The 17,299-nt window shown below is 35.1% G+C and overlaps 3 protein-coding genes across 4 annotated transcripts in view; all 3 read right to left on the bottom strand.

The window, feature by feature from the left end:
* Window positions 1–7,118, bottom strand: part of LOC145907094 (DENN domain-containing protein 3-like) — a 30,925-nt gene extending 23,807 nt beyond the window's left edge. The window contains exons 1-15 of the mRNA XM_082994530.1: window positions 6,995–7,118; window positions 6,854–6,926; window positions 6,622–6,666; window positions 6,196–6,472; window positions 6,020–6,131; window positions 5,810–5,941; window positions 5,673–5,750; window positions 4,688–4,828; window positions 4,011–4,162; window positions 3,732–3,884; window positions 3,389–3,488; window positions 3,208–3,292; window positions 3,022–3,105; window positions 2,668–2,887; window positions 2,248–2,396 (exon numbers count right to left, since the gene is read on the bottom strand). Of these exons, the coding sequence (XP_082850656.1) occupies window positions 2,248–2,396; window positions 2,668–2,887; window positions 3,022–3,105; window positions 3,208–3,292; window positions 3,389–3,488; window positions 3,732–3,884; window positions 4,011–4,162; window positions 4,688–4,828; window positions 5,673–5,750; window positions 5,810–5,941; window positions 6,020–6,131; window positions 6,196–6,472; window positions 6,622–6,666; window positions 6,854–6,926; window positions 6,995–7,099 (1,906 nt within the window). The 5' untranslated portion in view covers window positions 7,100–7,118. The remainder of the gene's footprint in view (window positions 1–2,247; window positions 2,397–2,667; window positions 2,888–3,021; window positions 3,106–3,207; window positions 3,293–3,388; window positions 3,489–3,731; window positions 3,885–4,010; window positions 4,163–4,687; window positions 4,829–5,672; window positions 5,751–5,809; window positions 5,942–6,019; window positions 6,132–6,195; window positions 6,473–6,621; window positions 6,667–6,853; window positions 6,927–6,994) is intronic.
* A 2,065-nt stretch (window positions 7,119–9,183) lies between these two features.
* Window positions 9,184–11,626, bottom strand: LOC145907093 (DENN domain-containing protein 3-like). Its single transcript, XM_082994529.1, has 8 exons — window positions 11,548–11,626; window positions 11,339–11,460; window positions 11,129–11,274; window positions 10,926–11,083; window positions 10,450–10,580; window positions 10,117–10,302; window positions 9,776–9,894; window positions 9,184–9,613 (listed from the first exon to the last, which is right to left on the bottom strand). Exons 1-8 carry the CDS (start codon window positions 11,624–11,626, stop codon window positions 9,499–9,501), a joined length of 1,056 nt encoding a protein of 351 aa, XP_082850655.1. The 3' UTR covers window positions 9,184–9,498.
* LOC145906364 (DENN domain-containing protein 3-like) lies at window positions 11,195–17,281 on the bottom strand. 2 transcript variants are annotated; one of them, XM_082993782.1, is made up of 18 exons: window positions 17,156–17,281; window positions 17,021–17,098; window positions 16,820–16,960; window positions 16,303–16,460; window positions 16,048–16,212; window positions 15,797–15,893; window positions 15,602–15,686; window positions 15,065–15,148; window positions 14,728–14,947; window positions 14,348–14,496; window positions 13,265–13,410; window positions 13,022–13,161; window positions 12,752–12,882; window positions 12,281–12,376; window positions 12,054–12,155; window positions 11,548–11,771; window positions 11,339–11,460; window positions 11,195–11,274 (listed from the first exon to the last, which is right to left on the bottom strand). In XM_082993782.1, exons 1-16 carry the CDS (start codon window positions 17,255–17,257, stop codon window positions 11,668–11,670), a joined length of 1,998 nt encoding a protein of 665 aa, XP_082849908.1. In that variant the 5' UTR covers window positions 17,258–17,281; the 3' UTR covers window positions 11,195–11,274; window positions 11,339–11,460; window positions 11,548–11,667. The 2 variants fall into 2 exon arrangements, with proteins under 2 accessions (XP_082849908.1, XP_082849909.1); XM_082993783.1 differs by lacking the exons at window positions 11,195–11,274; window positions 11,339–11,460; window positions 11,548–11,771 and having other exon boundaries at window positions 12,103–12,155; window positions 12,281–12,710; window positions 12,797–12,882.
* Between the last annotated feature and the right edge of the window lie 18 nt (window positions 17,282–17,299).

Here is a 17,299-nt window from a genome sequence, read left to right as displayed (position 1 = left end):
GATTTCTTTGTGCTCTATTATTCCTTGTAGTTGCATGTAGTTTCTTGACATACGGGTAGTTACTTTGTAGTCACGTGTATTGTAAGCCTACATCTCATATTGGAAGTTATACAATTTTACGCGACAATTTCTTTATGTGCGATAGATTTTTGTAATATTCTTTAAGGTTGATAGTGTGCATTTTTCGAACCGACTAAGCTGTGATGTTCAAAATTAATGTAGCTGTAGTTCACATTTGTAGCGTAAAGTTACGTATCATATGAAGCATAGTTGCAAAGTATAAGCTCATTTCACCACAAACATTGGAAGTTATACGGTTTTTGTAATCTCCCATTTGCCGCGCAGTTTGATTGATTAAATTCACACTTTCTTTCGTCGCGTGTATTACTTTGTGGCCTTTTTACCTGTTTATCTTTATTGTATGAAGAAGCAAGTTGACAAACAATCTGATATTGAAAATTTTACTACCGCAAAGTACTCGGCTTCCCTGACAATTTGTGTCGGTGATGCTACCGCAATATGAAGGTCGGCTGACCTGTTGGCTAGTTGCCACTAAATTGTCGATTCACCTGTGCTCTCGGCCGAGATGCAGACAGGCAGAATAATTCCAAATATGGTTTATTGATCGAATCGAAATCAGAATGAGTCTTGTTCAAAATAGCATAGCATGGAATGGAATTGAATCAAATAGAATAGAAAGGTCACAGAAAGACGAAAGCGTTATCGTGCAAACTGGAAGCCACGTGACGTGCGTTGTAGTGAGAAAAAGGCAGTGTTTTCGTAAATACCATGTGGATATTTGATAAGTGTATAAGTCTCTAGGGAGGGCATTATTTAAGATAGAGTGTCGTTGTCAAACAAAAACTCCCCCCTATGATGGAACACGGGAAAAAGTCTTATCAAAACGTCTTTACACATGCGGCTTTGTAAAGCAATTGCAGGCACATTGTCACTCCCTCAAAACAGTTACCAAAACTTCAAAGGCGGTTTACATCACACGACCTGCAGTACCACCAGCTATGCATTCAGTGTTCAAACATAGAGACGTTAAAACAAAAAGCTATAAGTTTAATAGACAATTTGTTGTTACTGATGGTCGGACTTACACTAGACCCCGGAAGAACTTACGCAAACTTGATACTTAAGAGGTTCATAAGAGACTCATAGAAGCTACACGCAATGTTTTCACTGTTCAGTGTTCACTTCCATTATTTTTGTAAATAATATTCATTTATTTTCATCAATGTATGCTCTAACATCTGTGCCTTGTTGCAACAACGTTGTTCATCACTGTAGTATATTTCTTTTCTATGTAACTTCATATTCAATAAATCTCTTCACTATATGTAAATTTATTGCTTAAATACAGACTTGAGAATTCCAAACTAATTAACATATCAAATCAATTCAAGTGTGGGATTTTCAACGCCAAAATATATGGACCTCTACCTCCCTCTAACGGTTTTCCAATGTTGAGACTCGACTTAAAAAATTATGTTCCGAACAAAAATTGTAACACCAAATGGTCGTTAGGAACCGTTACCTATGCTAACGAAAATCATGTTACAATAAAAAAATCCCGTTCCGAACCGTTACATAGGTGGTGGCGTGTGGTAAACACTGTTTTTAGTGGGAGATCTTATGTGGCAATTGTTGATGAACGCTAGTCGTAGTGGAATGTGTATTTTGTGCCAGTCTTAGAACAAACGTTGTTTTATTCGCGCTTTTATCGTTTTATTCTTTTATACCTATTAGCGTTTTTCTATTTTGTTACAAAAATAGCCACCTTGGTCCTGTGACTCAAGGCCTCTGCGATAGGCCGTTAGTGCAGAGTAGCCTAGGCGTTAACCAAGTTAGGAAGACAAGTTAATTTCGGTTACAATAAGTTTCCCGAACTCTGTTTTGAGAACGTCTGTATTTTGTTACAGCCTTGTGATAGTTTTATTGATAAATGCAGTCGTACAGTCGAAATGTAGGAATACAAATTCTTGAGAGTTTCTACTTATTTTGATTTTAGTTAAGTAGCTAATGTCAAAGCAGCTACACAGTAGACGAATTTGAAGCTCCAGAACAGAGTTTCCAATCTTTTTACGCCCGTTACCTACTTTATCAAATATTATATTTGTAAAGTTGTTGGTTTTTGCCGAAATTTATGTTACTTTTGTGTTTTTAACAATATCTCAGTAAACAATAGGCATACATTAGGAAAAATAAAGTTCGTGTGAGAGCTGTTAACATAAACCAAACCTAGCGATTTCCGAGGATTGAAGAGGTTTTCATGGTTTAAACATAGAGTCTTTCGTTTTGTGCACACTCTGTGTAGAAAGCTGTAAGATTGCTTGTTAACTTCTTCTTGATCTTCTTCTGGCAAACTTCCAACGACTTTTTCTATTTGTCTGAAACACGTTAGTGTGAGAAGTAGCATAAAACTTAAAACCGAACAAAGTGTTCAAACATTTTTCTTCTTCGAAACAAATAAAACAAAAAGTCACACAAGTGAAAAAACTGGACCAAACAGCAAAAAAGTTATCAGTGAAATGCTTTCCACCAACGTGATTCTGTGGTTTTGCAGCAAATATGGCTTTGGAAAGCACTGATTAAAACATATATGTTTTTTTTTCTTGTACAATTCATATAAATTAGTTTCTATGGTAAGGAGCAACCTACGTTTTGGGAAACATTCTATAATCTTCTTGAGCAGTGCTGTATAGATCATTGAGACCACCATGATAATCACCAACCGCCACACGGTAACTTCCCCGAACGATTAGACAAGCTGCCCGATGAAGAGATTGAGTTTTATTTTCTGCATTTTGGTTTCTACAGGATCCGTCAAGTTTTTCCAAAATCTCATCAAAAATCTCGATGTTTTGACGACAAAATGTTTCTGTTAAAATGATGCAAAAAAATTTATATTTCTGTGAAGTATTTGGCGTATTAACAGGAGATTCTGATAACTTCAAACATTCATCAATTGATGATGGCCCGAAGCACAATTAATATTTTAAAATATAATTGCACCTGCACTGAAACTTGCTTCTAAATCTTGAAAAGAGGGCAGAGAAATTTGCAGCTGGTTCTGCTTCAGTAAGTTGAACGTGTACTCTGTAACAAAACATTTACCTGCATACATTAATGAACTATGGTTTATTGCAAGGGATATTTAGAGGAAAATACATTAAAGCAAAGCTGCAACAAGGAACTTACCTCCATCACGTTTACTTAGCGAGATGAAAGTGTCTTCCGTATGTAGATCGCGTACAAACTGTTTAAACATCATGGTATCGCAAACCTATAACGTAAATAAATAACGTTTCAATTCGTAAAAAAAAACAGTAGATATTTACGAATATGCATAAATTTTATCTCGACTTTGTTATTTGAATACCATATGATAGAATGGACGATGAGAATGTGGAATTACTGCGTCAACAAATTCATTTGTCCTAAAACGATTGATATCCCAATCCAAAAAATTTACAGCATTTCTGAAACAGAATTTTTTTTTATAAATTTGTCTGCTTTATTTTACTAAAATTTATGTTGCTTAAATTAACGATAAGAGATGGCAGATTCATGCTGTTTACATACAGAGCAGGTCCCATGCACAATTAACCGAATTGGCAAATCAGGTCCTGCGTCATTCGCAATGAATATCAAAACAGGTCAAACTCAATTAACACAAAAATTATTTTTTAAATTATTTGATAAATGCAACATCCGTTACTCACCCAAAAAGATCCACCATCATTTCAATAAAAACGGCCTGAATATTTTGGTTTTGAACCAATCTTGTTTCCATGTCGTTTTGTTGCTTTTCCTTCATCGTCACAGGTACCAACAATTCTACCTTATCAAGTTCTTTATTTTGAAATTGCGATAATCTGAAAGTGTGATAACAAAGAGAAATGCATTTAAAATTTAAATGGGAAACGCATTAAATTTGTATATTCCACAAAATTACAGTTAAACAAAAACATGGTACAAATAAAAAAATTCAAAAAATTTACTTTCGAAGAACTTTTTCGGCGATCACTTCTGGCAGAGTCAAATCCGGAGCTTGATCCAACTTGTGAACTTCATTCTGTGATTCTGTACGGTGTTTATGACTTATGTAAGCATCGGCAGCATCCAAATCGACGATAATTTGGTCGTTTTTTATCTTTGAATAAATTTATTCAGGAAATCAGTGCAGAACTGGATTTGTAGTAGTATTTAATTATTTTATGCAGTTGCGTTACATCTGCTGTTTAATATTTGACCTCATAGAGACTTCAAACACAAAACAACACTAGGCCATAGGGAAGCCCGACTATGGTATCAGACCGTAAGGCATTTGTAACAGATCCATACAGAAAGAAAAAATATCGGCAATAGTTTTAGGATGTTACACACTTGGCATGCGCGAAGCTACGAAAATAAACCTTTAATCTATAAGTTATAACTAGTGTCGCATGGTATTGTTTTGCCTTCCAGTGGTGAACCGTTACAGAGAGTTCATGCTTTACGTGAACATTCGTTATTTATCCGCCACAGCTTGGTGGCCGGTCCGTGAAAATACTACCTGCGTTAAACCGGTCCGTAGTGTAAAACTTCATGTTGTAGTCCCACTGTATTACCTTTACAAACTGCTTGTAAAATGTGCAAACATATGCATTAATCAAAATATTTACAAGTTGTAATTTACCTGTTCTACTTCATGCCTGTGCATTGCGTGACATCCCATCAAATAGCAGTTGGGTGAATCAATGAGGCCGATTTTCTCCTTTGGCAGAAGCGGTACAAAAGTTGAACGCCATTTAAAAGGTCGAATGTAACACAGAAACGCCTGCAGTAAGAAGACTTTAGTGCACCGCAGTCAAACTTTATTTAAACATAAAAAGTGTATTCAATGGTAAATAAATACAAAAGTTTTTTTGAATCGGTTGCGTATTTTCGGAAATATCGACGTTGAAACTTTCGAAATGAGAAAATTTTTGGCGTGGTGAAAAAACGCAGCCAAGCACTGGTATGACGCCAGTTTATGTAGAAATGCGTTTTGGGTAATGGTATATATATTATTTACTAAAATTTTATCCACAAAGTTGCAGGGGCAATCTGCTGTTTAGAAAAACTACGTCACTGTAACGGCATGAACCAAAATAATTTTTTTTTCTGCATGCCTGTAAAGGTCGGAAAGGTAAAACGGGAAGAAAATTAAACACTACAGCAAAAATAAAATCTATTTTTATAAATATTTGACAAATAGAAGCTAGCGTCTAACCCCCACAAAAAAGTTTAGGTTATCTTCAGTTTTTATTATATTATAGTCTAAGTGCAAAAGTGTTGCTGTTGTGTTATTTCGTTGTTTATGAGTCTTGCGGTATAAATGATACCATTGTGCATGAGCATAACAGTGAACTCCATGCGCACAGGTCAAGCATTGCTAATTTTTTGCTATTTGACCGTATAGTGTGACATCATGACAAGATAAATGCAATTAATATAAAATTAATATTTAAAGTCAACGGCACTATAGAGCACATTAAATTACGAATAGTTCGGCCAAAACAACAACACACTATGGTTTTTACATCTGTCGAGAACATTTCTCTGTCAATAGTTTATGATCGAAAAATTTCGTTGTTGGGGCTCTTTGTTGTGTATAAAATATCTCTGCCCTAACAACACACCTCAACGACAAGAGAGATCAGGGAATAGTTTTTTGATACAAACACGAGACGTTTTTCCAAAAGTATGCAAGCCAAAACCTAAAAAAATAAGAATGTTAAACAAAAAAAAACCAAAAAAAACTTATACAATAAATTACCTGCAGTAGAGTGCAGGGTTTGTGCAGAAAAACCTGAATCGGAAGATGGAGATCAAGATCAGGATCAAAACTTAGTTGTCCTGGTTCGTTTGGTGGCCGCATCACAAAATAACAATCTCTAAGCGTAAAATTCTGCAAAATGCAAATAAATGCAAAAAAGTTAAAACAAAAAAAGTATTGTTTTTTTGTGAGCTAAAAACATAAACCGACTATCTGCAAAGATGGCGGGGGGCAGATTACAGCAGAAAGATAGGAAACATATTTTCGAAGAACATCCGGATAGCCGCTGAAGTCAGAGAGAGACTTAATGTCCCCAGACAAACTAAAAAGTGAAAATTGTAGCAAAGTAAATAAAAGCATCTGAAATAAATGGTGATTAATCTCACCAGGATAAACATTTCCGAAGAGTGTCAAAGTATGGAAAATCCGACACAAAACAGATTGCTAATGGCACATAACATCTTGTTTGTTTTAAATCAGTGGATTCATTTCTGCTTAACGACCAGAACATGGAAGTTTCCTCATTTTGATCTCGTAAGGTTATTGAAGCATAAAATGGTTGATACATGAGGAAGATAGCCACGTATTCCTTTACACCACTCTCATTTCTTAAAATGTTGAAATTGATTTTGCTGGTTTGCTCGTCCCGATATACTTTTCTTTCTGTAAAATACATTTATATTGAATGCATGCAAGTTTTGGCAAAAATTCTTTTTTGCCAAGCGTGAGTTTTGTAGAACGTGTTTGGATAATAAAGCATGAAAACAAAACACAATCAACGTGGTTAAAATTCGAAATTTCAAATATTTTACCTGGTAAGCAAAGTTCAAGAACACTAGAGTTTCCTTCAGAAAATCCTGCGTAAAAAAATATTTTTTAGTTTTTTTTCACACTTGCCCAGTAGATAAGTGCAAGTGTAAGTTTTACTACAAATAAATGTTACACTTTTTTTGATTAGATGAGAGAAAGTGAAATAATATACCGACTAAACAATCAAAATATTTAAATGAACTTGTAAGAAAGAGCATAATTAAACTCGTTCACCTTTTGAGACAAAATTGGGCATGAAGTTAGTTTGAAACAACAATCTGTCGTATTCCAGGTCGGCAGAGTCTGTCTATAAAGAAAAAAGTTTTTTCTGCAAACAAAAGTCATTTTTCATGCACTGTTTGTGGGCTACAATACCTTTTTACTGCCCATCCCAAGTCCAGTTTCCTCATTCATTCCAATGACCATTGTCCTCTTTAGTAGCCGGCCTTCCAGTTGACGTAATCGTTTCTTTTCAGACATTTTGGAAATATACTATCCTAAATAAACGATATCACAAAAATGTACATCAGTTGTTCCTTACTTTTACATCTGCGGGTCGGTAGAATTTCAACATTTTTACAGTCTGGTAATCATTTTACAAACCCCTAACTATACAACGTGATCGATACAACAGCCTGATAAAATTTTTTTTTTTATTTAATACAGCAAAAGGTTTACGAACTGTTGGTGTGCGAGTTACATCACAAAATTAAGCCTCGAAATGTGTGCCTCGACCGACAAAAAAAGGTACACTGCAGGTGTACACAACAAAACAGGCAAAATGAAAGACATGTTTGTTAAAATCTGTGTCAACTGCATTTGAGACTAAACAATAAACTTATTCCAGTTTCTCCCCACACTTATCCTTGTTTACAAAAATAGCCAAAATGAAAATAAAATTCAATAAAGTAAGGTTTCACAGACATTGCATGAGATGTTATGAAATGAAAACAATGTCAATATAACAACACCAATGGTTCGTATACTGATAAAAATTACCTAAATGAATATGGTGAAAGCTATCAGCCCCAATGAAACCTACCACTGAATTAGATATAAGTATCCATAATATTTGACAAATTTTATCCATTTAACCGTTATTGTCTTGATGTGTCAGCAGCGTGGTAAATTCCCCAATGTTAAATTTGATGTTTCATCATACGGTAATTACAACTTCCAAATATTTGATCGACCCTAGCATTCCTTTACATACCTTGCAGCAACTTTTGTAATATCAAGCAAACTTCGCAAGACTATTACCAATACTGCTCAAAACCTTTGTGCAGTGTAAATATCAAGTACTTGGCTGTGCTGGTTTATCATTAACTGCATCACAGTCGTACCAGGTGTTTGAACACTACCCTGACTTAATGCAAACAAACATTTTCGAACATGGAGCAACGTCCAAATATAATATTATGGCATATCATAATTATTTCTTGTAGTGTAAATGAGACAAAACACATCGCTATATCATTTTGAAACACAGTCACATAAAACTGCACTCTCATGTGTGGAGTCAGAGACACTTTTTCGCGCATGATTTGACCTTTTTTGGTATTTGCAGACTTGGTGTGTACGCACAACGCTCCGCATTATCTTGTTGCTTTCGTTGATTTTTCGCATTCATGTTCATTCAAATTTCCCTTTGCAATCTGGTAGTTATTCCCCCAATGAGAGATGCATCCCAGGAGGGGCGAACTGGGCAAAAATCCCCCTTCTCCCTTTGGAGCATGCGTTACAAACTATAAAAGATACAGTGCCAGACACAAAATTATGGATAGTAATCGCAATATCTTTTTAAGGAGTGTTTTATCTTCTAACGTCATTTGACCAACTGCTGGTGCTGGTGCAAAATTAAATGTCTAAAAGCCAATTGAACCGGCATTTTCAAACTGTTATCCATAAATGAATAAAAAAATTAAATTTTAAATTAAAATTAAAAATTTTTGGTAAATTTGCACTTTACTATACTGATTTTTTTAAGTTGTGTATTGTGTTCCGTCACGCTCCATTGAATCTTCAACGTGTAGACTAGCAGACATAACACAACAAGTGACTATTTCTTTTGGACTGACAGACAATCAGAGCCAGTACAAGGTTTTATTTTGAAAAACAAAATAAGAATTCGTGGACTGGACAACATACTTTTGTATTGCGTCTTCAGCGGAACGCAGACCTGAAAAATTTTGGCTCATAATCTTTACTTCCAAAATTTTTTTAGAAAAACCCTATCGCTGCATGGAACCCACTGTTAAACAGCTTAAACCCATCTCTCCTGAAGGGAAGTCCACAAGCAAAAGAAGTGGAATGTCTGCTTCGGCAAACATACACTGGCAAAGAAATACTACCACAAGTTTACTCCTAGCCCAATCCTTGCAAACGTTTCTGCGAATTTATTTTTCCAAAATTCTATCAACTTTCTGGATCCAACAAACGCTTAATTAGTACATATAGATCAAATACGGCCACATCCTCCCACAAGAAAGAATCTGGGATTGACCCCCAATCAGCATTATACAAATCAAATTGATTGTATTTTGAACTACTAGCGGATGAAAAATCATTCTACAACAACTAAATGTGCTTGTTATTTGTAAAAAAAAAAAAATTTATATACGAAATTGCAAAAGCATTGAATCTCCAGGACACAATTTTTAAACTCTCAAACTCTCACCGTGACCGATTGCAGACATCCTCGCATCTTAAATTATAATTTTTTGTTTTTCTGCGAAATCATTGGTTAGTTTTTGGCAACACACATGTGTTTTAAAAGTGGAAAAGTATTGTCTGTGTACAGCGCTGCATTCATTGCACAAGGGTTAACTCTTTACGTCGTAAAAACACACCGTAAATTTGCAATCGTTTGGTCGTAACACCTATGTGTAAAAAGCACTGCTACGATCTCTGAAAGCTTGATTCTTGGTCTCTCGCAAAGGAGCGTTCCATACAAGTATTATTCCATCACTGCTGGACGAACCACTCACAACATATCTATTGATTACATAGAAAAAAACATGCAATCGTGAATTAGTTTCCTGGAATAGAAAACTATAGCCTTCGAGATTCTAGGCTGTTGTATAGTCACCAAAATATTGACGCAATAAACTATAATTATGCAGACTATGCAAACTTAAATTTACAGTTTTTTCTCACCTGTTTTGTACTGCACACAATGAAGTCACTCTTGATTCGTGAGCTTCACACACAAATTCTAGACCATGGATGCTGTTGTTAAATACAGTTATCATTCCACCAGCATTTCCAACCCATATCTGCATCAAACCTGACCTTACACTTAGCAACACATGTAGGATTTAGCATTTAACACAACAATCAATTTTTGCGGTTGGTATATTCATCGGTGTTTGGCAGTCAAGCTAAGGCGGTTAAGTAATTGCGTTGCTCCAAAGTTAGAAATTTCATAATCAATTAATCATTTGTTCGGTTATACCACTCGATGTAACCACGTACAATATTTAATTAGTTAAACATACTGTTCGATTGCATTCGGTAATGCAGGTAATGGCGTCATGACAATCCCCAATTAACTCCAGAGTGAAACTGGGCTTGCTGTTGAGTTGACCCAGAAACGAAAAGGAAGAGTTTTCCTCAAGATCCTCTTCAATCAATGATTCAAGGTTCCAAACGTACAAAACACCATGTTTGTCTCCAGCCCAAATCTAGGCAGAAAATGCGTAAAAATATCATCAACAGAGCTTTAAAAATTTTATTGTTTTTTTACGAATTGACAATATTTTTGAAACAAGGATTACGACAAAAGTGGTTTACATAGACAGAAACGAATAAAATTTAATACTTGCATCTACCTGCTCATCTTGTTTGCACATTAAACAAGTGATTTCATTTTTTTCAGAGAACTGCTTCCCTTTTCTGCCCAGCATCAACCGTTGACATACTTCACCAGTTAGCGAAACTAAGTCGATTGAAACATTGGTACCTGGGTAAGTTATAAACCCAGCTTGTTAAATTAGAAATTTGCAATCCCACTACACAACATTTGTAACTGGCGACTTATAGCAATAAAGCCTTTTTCACCTTATTGTGCACAAGCTATAAGCACAACTATGACATATGACATGGCTGTTTTGCTTGCACTCATACGTATAAGTAAACACCTTGTAAGTGAGGTATATAATAACAGATTATATCGGATGAAGCAAAATAGAATTCATTTGAAAGATTATCCACATTTTCCTGAGAAGTCGAAGCAAATGATTGGATAATTAGGTCAGTTTAAACTTACAATCCTGGTCACTCCCTGAGTTTCAATAGAATTACTTACAGCAACATATAATGCCATCGTTCACACTTTCAGCTGATATGAAAAGATTCGGTGATGCGACAACTTGAATGTTTGTTTCACACTTTGTCAACTCTTTGTTCCATATTACAACTTGACCATCGCTGGAGGCGCACTCTTCTCCCCCCAGCAAAAAAAAACTTATTTACGTTTTTAGTTTGAAATGATATTGCAAACTAACTAACGTTCCACATGTAAATACAGAGACAACTGGGGCCGAGTGTTCGCGAAGAATTCGGCTTCTTTGTAAAGTATCAGTACTGAGGACGTAAATACAGTTGTCTTCAGCTCCGACCCAAATTTCACCATTAGGAAGAAAGCAAATTGTTCTCTTTACAATATAAAAAGTAACTTTAGATTGAGTAAATTGTCATAAATTTTATATCTTTACAAACCAATGTGGACTGATCTTTAAAATCCTGAATAGGTCGATTATATAGTTCCCATGTACCAGTGGTCACCAGTCGTACTTTACCAGCACTTAATGCAACCCACAAATAGCTTGTGTCGCCTGCACCTTTTAATAGAGAAAGAACATTGTTTTATTACACCGACTTTCTTAACATTTTGATTTTATTCTTGAAATGAGACTTCGTAATTTTACCTGATGGCTTGTATATAATCTTACAAATGCCACTTTTTTCCAATTCCTTTGGGGACGTTTCGATGACGACTTTCAACATCTGGAAGTGAACAGTATTTGCAGGCAATAATCGTTTGTCAATTAAATATGTAGACTTGCCTTGTTTTTTGACAGTAAATTTTCATCCTCATTTTGCTGATAATTAGAAGTTTTACACAACTTGTCAACCCATTGAAATGCTGCGTCTTTCGTCCAAGTACAAAAATAGTGTTTAAAAGGATGAACATTTTAAAACCAATTTACCTATCAATAACTCGGCTGAATGCAACAGGGTTGTGGAGTGAAATCAAATACCATTGTTGCAAAACAAGATTAGTGGGATTAGAATCCTTATATTTGCACTGAGCTATACTGAATACTTGTGACGCCATGACCTCGAACATATTACTCAATTTACGAGAAATTATTTTCGAGAAGGACTAATTATTTCGCGACTCCACAACCCTGTAATATTGATTGTATAATACCGATTTCCTGATTTTCCAGTTGTTCATACGCTAGATATACTGCATTTGCCAATTTAACGTTCCTCGCAGCGGTGTTCAGAGCATCGTTGTGTTTTTTTTGATCTGAAATGTTGTCGAAACAAACTAAAGCTACACCAAAATGGTTCCAACGTATTCGTATCAATTACGTTAATTCACAACCTCAACTCCATCGTGATCACATCAAAGTGAAAAAAACAACATTTTACCTTTTGAAACTTTTATGCCTGCTTTCATTTCATTAATGAGCTTTTTCCATAACTCGAGTTGCGGATGTAGACCAATAAACTCTCTGTCCCTGTTGTCTGAAATGTAAAAACCGTATCGATGCTTCCAACGTGAATGAAAAATAAGATTAAATTATCCAGGAATGAAAGTGTGAGTAGATAGTATTTATTGCACGTGTTTCTTAATTTATCCTCAGGTTCCTATGATGGGTTTGCCTACCATTTACAATCTTGTTGCTATCACACATAATAAACTATAAGTAGTTCCCTGCTTTAGTTTCTTTTGCTTCATTAATTTTGAAGTTACAATTTTATTTGAATGCCTTTTAATGCAAATTTCCCTGATATCTGAATGTATTTTCAGCTAAGCAGCATTGTGACGTATGCCGTTCTGTGTAGGGCTGTGCTTTTCCTGTAACGTAAATAATGTAAAGAATTCAACATGTTATATACCATTACTGCTGTGGATTGACAATGCGAGCTCCTTTCTTCCCAAACCTGTTTGGCGATGCGTTGTTTTTAACTCATCAATCTCAGTGAGTTCAATTGCATATTTGCAATCTTCCGCATGGATGACGATTAATCTAAAAAATTTTGAATTCTGACTTACACCAGTATATGCAAAGCTAAACAATTGCGAAGGAATTAAGTTGAATTGACTAAATCTACTATACAGTATATATTGTTTGACAATAATTTTTCTGCATGCTTTTTCCAACTTACCTCTCTGTCGTAAGAATAAGTTGACCTGCACCCTGGTCTGATGTGACAACAGGAGATACTTTGAGAATATCATTTGCACTTTTTAGTCCAAGGTCTTTGTACAGCAAACTCTGCAAAATCTGTTCCCCTTCACGACGAGTCTGTTATGTATATTTTGACAACTTGCAACAACATGTCTAAACGTTTGTTTTTCCAATCACTTTATGCTTCGCTATAAGCTAAACTCAAACAAAGCATATTTACCTCATTTATTGAGTTAAAAAATATTGTTAAAACATCTGCCTCAATTTTAACCAAATCAAAAGATAAGGCGGAAAATACTCCATCAACAGCCGAACGATCACTGGTAATGTCACCTCTCTCTAAAATTTCTGCAAATCGGGTCAAATCTGCAGATTAAAATAATATAATCAAAACAATTATACTTTAAATTACATCGTTCAAATTCTTTTACAAATTTTAGTATTTAGTATAATTGACCTACTTAATAAAAGTAACTTCCCAAAGGGAATCTCCTAAACCAATAACTTATAAGCAGGGTGGTTTACTGATGAGGGGTGTCTTTCTAGAAGCTTGTATAGAGCCGGAAAGGCAAGACTATGACTTTGTCGTTTCAAACGTCACAGTTTGCCTGGTACTGAATTCTATCTATTCACAAGGTATTTGTGTCCATAGACGTCGATTTCATAACGTTTTGTAAAATATTAAGGGTGACTTTTCCAGGTTTAAAAACACGCAAAAAACATTCCGTCAGTCGTATCGCCCAAAACATAGGAAACGACGCAAATTCCGTTTCGTGTCAGTTTCTTTTGACAACATAAACAGTGATTACGAACCCCCTTACTGAAAGCAGCACATTTTTGTTTCACTCGGTCTATTGCAAATTTAGTAATTATGAAGTAACAAACAAATCTATTATGCAACAATGCCGATTTTTATCATTATGCTACAACAACTGCTGCGTTAGGTAACAATCCACGAGACACTTGTGTTTGTCATGATTGTGAAGGTGATAATACAGGTCGTTTGAAACACGCTTAACGCATAGTATAATGTATGTGGTTTCTGACAATAATTTTTAACTTAAACGAAATACAGGGGTAACAATACATACGTTGTCATCCCTGTTTGTTTGTTAGGGGTGACATGTCACCCCAGTCACCCCTCAATCGACGCCTATGTTTGTGTCGGCTGGAATGGTGCGCATATCAAGACGATTTATAAAATAAATCAGTTTTTCTCGATAAATGTAAACAATCTATGTAGAGCTACAGCTATATACAAATATACCCAAAAACATGGCAGACAGAAAGAATTGAACCAAACCTAATGGCCTGTAGATGTTATATAGATTATCGTGGTTGAAGTAGATTGGTTTTCGGTAAGTAGTCATTCTGTGAAGAAAGCTGTAAGATTGCTTGTTAACTTCTGCTTGGTCTTCTTCTGACAAACTTCCAACGACTTTTTCTATTTGTCTGAAACACATGAGTGTAAGAAGTAAAATCTAAAACCGAAATATTTGCAATATTTCCATTTTACAACGTTAACAGAAGCAGTGCCGTATATTATCATAATTGTGTGTTTTTTTAGTACAACTTTCGTATCTTCTATTGCAGAAAATATAAAGTTGGGAAGTACGGAATGAAATATGACCAGACCAGGCCGTACAGATGATGAGCGTGTTTCTATGGTAATGTGCAACCTACGTTTTGGGAAACATTCTATAATCTTCTTGAGCAGTGCTGTATAGATCATTGAGACCACCATGATAATCACCAACCGCCACACGGTAACTTCCCCGAACGATTAAACAAGCTGCCCGATGAAGAGATTGAGTTTTATTTTCTACAGTTTGGCTTCTACGGGATCCGTCAAGTTTTTCCAAAATCTCATCAACAATCTCGATGTTTTGACGACAAAATGTTTCTGGTAAATTGTTGTAAAGCGTTGAAAGTGGAAACTCAAAATTATATTTATCAAACTGTTATAATGATAGCATTAGAAATACCTTGATAAATTTATTTTCATTAAATAAAATCGCACCTGCATCAAAACTTGCCTTTAAAACTTGAGAAGAGGGCAAAGAAATTTTGAGGGTTTGTTTTCCCAGTAGGTCGTACATGTTTCCTAAAAGATTAGAAAATCTTATTCAGATTTCAATATGTTAGATTCAATGCAAGTTTAAACCGAAAATATAATTACAACAGATAACAGAATTGCAAAAAAACGTCTGCAAATAACGTAAACAATATGTGAATGAGAAAAAAGATATGTATTTCTATGTTAAGTTCAATAATTATTCAAATGGATAAATTGGAGAACTAATGATGCCTTTAGGCGAAATATGTTTTTCTAAATAGTTGTCTGCAACATCGCTGTGTTGACTTAACAAAGAAATACATATTGTGACTCGGTGCGCAATCCACAGCCTGACAGGGGAACTTGATTTGAACTGATCCAAACTATAAGGTTATTATTCTGCATACACAATTAGGAAAACAAATACAAGAATTAACCACTGGTACATGCAATAAACCACAACATCAAACCAATTGAAACAAAGCGTGGAGAGGAACATACCATGATCAAGTTTTGAAACCGAGAAAAAGGGGTCTTCGGTATGAAGACCACTTACAAAGCATTTAAACATCATGGTATCGCAAACCTAAAATGTAAATAAAGTAACGTTTTTGTTAAAAATGTTTGGTTAAAACCATTATGATTTAAAGACGCCATAATTAATGTAACAAGAAAATATGGTTGTTGTGTCTATACCTTGTGATAAAATGGACGATCAGAATGCAGCGAAGAATCAATAAACTCGTCTGTGCGAAACTGGTTGATTTCCCAATCCAAAAAGTTTGCTACATTTCTGAAGATGAAGTTTAGGTCTTTTAGAAAGTTGTATCGATAACTGTTGATTCTATTTCAACCTATATTTTATATTTCAGTAAAGCTAAAGTAAATAATCGGATATGTTATTTGTGACTTTGTTAATTTCAAATCTTTTAACGTCTGCCACTCACCCAAAAAGCTCCACCATCATTTCAATAAAAACTGCCTGAATATTTTGGTTTTGAACCAATCTTGTTTCCATGTCGTTTTGTTGCTTTTCCTTCATCGTCACAGGTACCAACAATTCTACCTTATCAAGTTTGTGTGCTGCTCGCTTCTTTTCAATTTGCGACAATCTGAAGGAAGTTTTTATAGCTTTTTTACTTTGTAATAACAAGATTTTAAAGCTTTATTCAAATATAACAGAGCTCAAATGGAGAAATTACTTTTCAAGAACTTTGTTGATAACCCTTTCGGGTAAATTCAGATCAAGAGCTTGATCTAAATTTCGAACTTGTGTTTGGCTTGCCCTTGCGGATTCAAAGGATTGACACATGTAAGCATCGGCTGTATCCAAATCGATAATAATCTGGTCGTTTGTTATCTTTGAGTGAAAAATATTATGTATAAAGAATCTAAAATAACAATTTAAGAAAATATGTTACACATTTCAGACTGAACACAACTTAGACTTGATGCGCGACGGAGTAAAAATAAGCTACACGTGTTTACAATCTGTTAGTAACTTTGAGCTGCTGATGCTGCCAGACATAATCTAATTCTAAAAGTGGCCGACCTTCCGACAAAAAGTAACCTGGTGTTTATTGTGCTAAAGGTTCGTCTTCAAAACCTATAATATATATGATAAAGTGTTGTATAGTACACGAAACGTTGGTTCAATGAGCTTCAATTGGAACCCGCGCGTAATTATGCATCTTGCGATATTGTATTGTCGTTAATTACTTGTTCTACTTCATGCCTGTGCATTGCGTGACATCCCATCAAATAGCAGTTGGGTGATTCAATAAGGTCGATTTTCTCCTTCGGCAGAAGCGGTACATAATTTGAACACCATTTAAAAGGGCGAATGTAATATAGAAGCGTCTGTAACAAAAGTGTTTTAAAAAAACTACTTAATACTAAATTATTTACCTAACAATATACCTCAACGACAAGAGAGATTAGGGAATAGTTCGTTGATACAAACACGAGACGTTTTTCTAAAAGTATCCAAGCCAAAATCTGAAAAAATAAGAATGTCAAACCACAAAAAAAACTAAAAAAAAACTTATAAATTACCTGCAGTAAAGTTCGGGGTTTGTGTAGAAAAACCTGAATCGGAAGATGGAGATCAAGATCAGGATCAAAACTTAGTTGTCCTGGTTCGTTTGGTGGCCGCATCACAAAATAACAATCTCTAAGCGTAAAATTCTGCAAAATGCA

This window comes from Ascidia mentula, chromosome 6 (assembly GCF_947561715.1).
Source record: "Ascidia mentula chromosome 6, kaAscMent1.1, whole genome shotgun sequence".
Classification (NCBI taxonomy): Eukaryota; Metazoa; Chordata; class Ascidiacea; order Phlebobranchia; family Ascidiidae; genus Ascidia; species Ascidia mentula.
The sequence above is the reverse complement of the archived record's forward strand: the minus strand, read 5'-3'. Positions and strand labels throughout refer to the sequence as shown.